Raw genomic sequence first — 5,667 nt, 5'->3', positions numbered from 1 at the left:
TTTAAAGAGATATTAAAAGGTTTATTACAACAAATTATTAAATTCAGATTTATAAACAGAACTTTCACAAGTTACAAGTACACGTTCAACACCAAACTTTTTTTAGCAGTTAAGTTGTGGTCAAACATCTATCCAAAGCGGTCATGAACTCAAGTTCAAAGCACTTTTTTAATGATATTTATCTGACCGAGACATTATTAAACAGTTTAATTCTTGCAGTTAAAAAAATGAAATTGTTCTTATAAAACTACATAGTAGTAAGCGAGTACAGACTAAGAGAAAAAGGCAAATGGACTTCATGGTTTGATTTGCGTCCAACTATTATTTCAATGATGAAATGCTCACAGGCGGTAGCAGTGTTCCTCTAATATACATGATTCCACATCCTAATGCTGTAATTTCACATGACAAAACATCGAGTCAGGAAGAACTGCTTACTGAGTTCAACAGGGCTCAGCTACTGAAACCACACTATGCTATAAAAATAAAAAAAGACACAACACCTAGAAAGATCACATAAAAGGCATCGCTGACGTTATTTACAGTGTTTTAAAAAAACGTCATTGAAGAACATAATGTCTTTCTTTATTAAAGTCATAAGCGGTCACTTAAAAAGCAGCGACAGTGTACAACAAGATATTTCCTTACTGAGAAACTATGTTTCATGAGACGTTTAATTGGAGAGAACAACTGTCGACAATCTAATCTGCATTAAAAAATGTACAGAAGTAATTCATCCAAAAACATGAATGGCACCGAACAACATTACCAAGATTGAGTAACGGAAAAGGAACTGCAATCCTACAATCACTGCTTCAGCATCAGACTACAGGCAGAATGCTAATAAAATCATTCCTAAAAAGCTCACGTCCTTAAGACAAGACAATTCACCAGCAGAGGTGAGCTCAAACATTCAAACTACCCGATGCGACTACAGCCGATCTCATCCACAGAAGAGTTGTCCGACTGAATCCTTTACATTTGTGTATTCAATTTGACTTCTTAAAAGCTGTCGGTACTTAACATGTGGACTGTGGATCTCTAAAAACCCGTCTCTCAAAAATGTGCAAAATGTTTAAAGCAAAATGTGAAAAAAAAGGGACTTCTCTTTTATTCAAGTTCATCATAAAGACAGTGCTCCTTAAAAAGTCATGAAAACAAACGAGCCAAGAAGCCACAAACAAGCAACACTCTGGTAAGACGCAACGATTCACTGATCAAACCTTCAGGCCGATTGCTTTTAAATAAAAAATAATCATAAATAAATCAGACAAACATCTTACACCTAAAGTGCCTCTTCATCAATTCCAGAGAAAACCTTTGCATTTTTCCTCAACGCATCGCCAACAGAGGACAAGACTCGAACAAATGAAAACTAACGATGAGAGAGCCCCTTTTCCTCTGAGGGAACATCAGGCACCGTGCGGGACCATCAACTCCCTGAAGGCTGAGCCCGGCTCTCCTCTGTGCTTTGGCTCGACGTGGCGGCGCTGGACGAGGCGGCGGCGGCGGCTGAGGAGGAGGAGGACGAGGAGGAAGAGCTGACCCCGTTGGAGGTGCTGACGGAGCTGTGCTGGATGGCCTCGTTCTGGGGGCTGCTGGGGACGGACATCTCCTCGCAGCTCTCGTCCTTGTCGGAGACTGTGTGGGAAAAGATGACATGATGTGATGTTCGGATTGTGTTGCTCCGATTAACCCGATATAAAACTTTAAAAAAGCCTTTGGAGAGCTGCGCCACGTCGGCCTCATCAGGTGAATGCGGCGTAAGCGAATCGTTTCATTAATCCCCATAATGCTACTTTCTGCACCCCTTCCTTTAATTACAGCTCCAATGTCAATTTAAACCCACATCATAAGGGTACATTACATTCCCGGGCATGTGGCAGTGTTTCCCATCCCTAACTGCATTCTCATTTGTTTTTTGTTACCTTGCCAACTACTGCAGCGACAGATGATTACAGCACCTGATTTTAATGATGCTCACACTGGAGAGTAGGGAAGACTTGGAGTCGAAATGCCACCAGCTGTTAGGCAGTTGCATTGAATTAATTGGATCCTGATGGGGGGAGAAAAAAAAAAGGAGAAAAAGACTCTACTCTCATGCTCTGTTCCGTAAAGGAATAAAGAGCACGGTGATAATTAATATTGTTAATGATACGAAGTCACTTGTTATGCTACTTTGTAATTAATGGCGGTATTTTGCATTTCAGAATGTAAAATACAGACTCCACAGCCAGAAGAAGCCATTAAAGCGCAATACAAATGTCTGCACATTAGAGGCTTCATCTGCCTTCTTGACTGGACTTTGACCGCGTGATTTAGTGCGAGTGAATGTCAGAGCTCTATAAACTGTTTTACTACGCAGAAGGTCAGCCACGGAATAAATCAGCTCGGTGGGTTTGTTCCGTGTTCAAGTGAGCATCATCGCTCCTAACGACATTAAGGGGAGGCTGTCTGATGTACCGGAGTCCCTCGGCAGCCTGGGCTTCTTTCTGCTCTCTTGGTTTCTGAAGTGGGGTTTTTCGCTGTAAGCAGATGGGCGGCTCTGTGTGCCAAGCGAAAGCCAGTCCTGGCTTGTTTGCGGGGCAGTCTGGGCAATTTCCTCCCACCTGCCATGGCTGCGCCTGGGCAGGACAATGAAGGGTATTACCAGGCCTGCGGGGCAGTGTAACCTTTGGGGATATGGAACATAGAGAAAAAGGGGGGACGAGGGGGGAGTGTTTATGAGGCCTTTACATGAGTGAGAGCCACGGATCAGTCACAATTAAATCCTTGTGCTTTGCTAATTAGCAAGATCGATTAATTCAGTGAACCCCGAGCAGGGTCACCTGTGCCTCGGGGCGTATTTAAACAATTGCCAGGGGATACGTGGAGATGTAACTTGAAAGTATTACATTGGCTGTTACACCTGAGCACACTAAGATGTAAAGTGCACCTAAAGTTATCAGGCAAGCAGCGACATTTAAACATTTAGTTCAGTAATGACTAGATGGCTGAAATAGAGGCTTACAGTGAGAGTGATGAATAATACGTCAAATGTACCGTAGAAATGGATGGTTTGAGCAAACTACTTCACAAAGCAGAAGGGAATAGAGCTTAAATATTTAGCTAGAGGCCAAGTGGAAAGAGTTAGCGGATAATGGATCAACAGTGAAAGCTCTGTGGTCGTATTGTTATTTTGCTTTGTTATTCTCCTGGACGTTTTATTCACCGAATGGCTCGCCTGAAACCCCCCCCCTCATTAGGCAAACTGATAAACTAGGGTATTTGGATGGAAGCTCCATCTTCCCAAGAAGGGTAAAACGCGCTCAAAATGTCATCCTTCACAAAAGGTCTAAAAACACGGGCCAGACATCCAAACGCAAGGAGAAAGATGACCCAATTCATCCGCCGATCTTTCTGAAAAACAAACCAGGCGACAGCAAATGAGACCCGGCTGTGACAGCCCTCTCTCGCCTGGAAGCCAGCGGCCCCGTAATGCACGTGACGTGTGTCAGTGGGACGGTCGGCAATAAAGGGACGCGTAATGAACAGCCGGGCTCGGCGGACGCGCCGCCACGAGAAGGCTCTGCGGTCTTGTCAGGCTGGCTGCTTTAATGGACTCATTTCAGAGGCAATCATTGTCAATACAAGTCAGCGGAAGGTGGTCGGGGCACAGCGGAGAAGCGGCGACTTTGTTCCCGTCGCATGCCGACTATCTGTGGAGGGAAAGGTGAGTTATGAGCGGATGAATGCCGTGGTCGCTGGAAAGGAAGAAACACCCGTGACACGAGTCTAAATGAGAGGCTACAAACGGCAGAACCTGCTCTTCTATTCAAACCGTAACGACGGTTTCTGGGTAGAAAAAAGATTTCTTGACAGTCAAAGCATTTGGTGGCTCAGATTCCGTCCTGCAGACAGCTGGTTTCGTCTGATAAAAATGTATTTAGGTGTCAAATGAGGAGGAGACGATTGGTTTTCTTGGGGACGCCACCTGTGGCCCCCTTTAAAGGACGCCAGGGAGAAAGACGTCTACTACACTGCCCATAAATATCTTAACTTTTGCAAAGTTTTCTTTTTTTTCATTGTCTAAATGGAATCTAATATGTCAGCAGCCATAAGTAAGACATGTCCTTCCGCTGGTTAGCCGGAGCTCATCTTGGAAGGCTTTCACCGGAGGCCTCGGGCTGAGAATAATGGAGCGTTACTCACTGTGATAGCCAGACTTCTTCTGCATGGCGGTTACAGGGCAATCTTTATGAGCCAGAAGAAGCTGCTTCAGCTGAGCCACTTCGTTTCTCAGCAGGGTGACTTCATTCTTTGAGAGAGAGGAGACACACAACAGCCCTCGATAAAGCATGAAGTACATTAGTTTACAATTTAAGTGACAAAAAGGCAAAATGTGCACATGTTTAAATCTTATACATTATTTTACAAAACCAGATAACACCGAAAAGTCGGGCAACAATTAAACACCAAAAGGTGTTTTTTTTACATAGACACATGCAACACAAACATTTTGATAAGGAACAAGATTTCTTTTGAAAAAATACTGACAATGACATTTACTGAGTGGTGAATTTGTGTTGGTTGTGTTGGTCCCCACTGGTGGATAAACTATGTGACGGTGACACTTCTTCTACATGATCCCAAACATGTCCTGATACTATAGTACTTTTCTTGTTACCTTCAGAACATCAGATCTGAACCCCAAATCTGATTCACAGTATATGGATCAAAAGGGTTAAATTCTCCTGACCTCCTTCGTACGTGGGACCTAAACGACCACACAGCAGATAAACTCTATCTAACACTTCTTCATTACCTTTTTTCCTGCCCAATAATTATGAGCCTTCACCGTCTACCGACCAGCACGTTTGTCGGAGGTGAGCTGTTCGGATTGTCAGTGCAACCAGGCGGATGCATCCAGATTTACACTCTTGTGTCATTACAGCTCCCCGGGGTGCTGAGGATTTCTGCATGTCGTAAACGAGGGCCACATTACGCTGAAGGTGACTTTAACTGGATTTAGAGCGGCGGAGGCCAGCAGAACACCCAGTGGCAAATTTAAGCTCCTTCTCTTTTCCCTCTAAAAAATGACTATGTGCAGCTTAATCTATTGAAAGCAGCCAATTCATTTGGTTCCATCAGGTTGGTATTGCTGGTGTTGGCTGAGCTATTTAAACACAGCTGGTGGGAGCTTTTGCATCACAAGTAGCTAAAGCCATGAATACACGGTTTCCGGTATGAACACTTTCCTTTTAATCTCTTTATAATTCTGATACAAGATGCAGAGGAAATAAACATCAGAAATGTTTTACATGCATTGCAAAATGAGAATTCCTTAAAAAAGAATTTAGTTATAATAAAAACTCATTTTGCAGCTCGGCAGAGAACGCAGTGTTTGGTTGAAGCGTATCAGTAATGCAGCCATTGAAGCTGGAACGGTGAGGTCACAGTGTGTATTACCTGGAATGTTAAACAGGACTCAGAGAGTTAAACCTTCTTCTAACTTTGAGAATTAATCAAAATTGAGCAAATGGGCCTCGGGTGATGCTGCGAGCTCTGTGAGCTGCCTGGTCTGACATCTCATTAAAAAGCCAGTTAAGGATGATGTTAAAATAATTGTGCATCATTAAAGGCAGTTCCACTGATCAGCTGGGTCATGTCAGCATCTCTTTTTTTCTT

At 43.5% G+C, this 5,667-nt stretch overlaps 1 protein-coding gene across 3 annotated transcripts in view; it reads right to left on the bottom strand.

Moving 5' to 3' along the window:
• atf2 (activating transcription factor 2) overlaps positions 1 to 5,667 on the bottom strand; it is a 14,055-nt gene continuing 8,388 nt past the window's right edge. For 2 of the 3 annotated variants that reach the window (XM_040201517.2, XM_040201518.2), the window contains exons 11-12: positions 4,192 to 4,297; positions 1 to 1,641 (exon numbers count right to left, since the gene is read on the bottom strand). In XM_040201517.2, the coding sequence (XP_040057451.2) occupies positions 1,433 to 1,641; positions 4,192 to 4,297 (315 nt within the window). In that variant the 3' untranslated portion in view covers positions 1 to 1,432. Of the gene's footprint in view, positions 1,642 to 3,493; positions 3,699 to 4,191; positions 4,298 to 5,667 lie in introns of those variants that run through there. The other variant, XM_078091059.1, reaches the window with a different exon arrangement.

Source organism: Gasterosteus aculeatus, chromosome 16, assembly GCF_964276395.1.
Source record: "Gasterosteus aculeatus chromosome 16, fGasAcu3.hap1.1, whole genome shotgun sequence".
NCBI classification, from domain to species: Eukaryota; Metazoa; Chordata; class Actinopteri; order Perciformes; family Gasterosteidae; genus Gasterosteus; species Gasterosteus aculeatus.
Note: the sequence above shows the minus strand (reverse complement) of the source record. Positions and strands in the feature narration are given on the sequence as shown.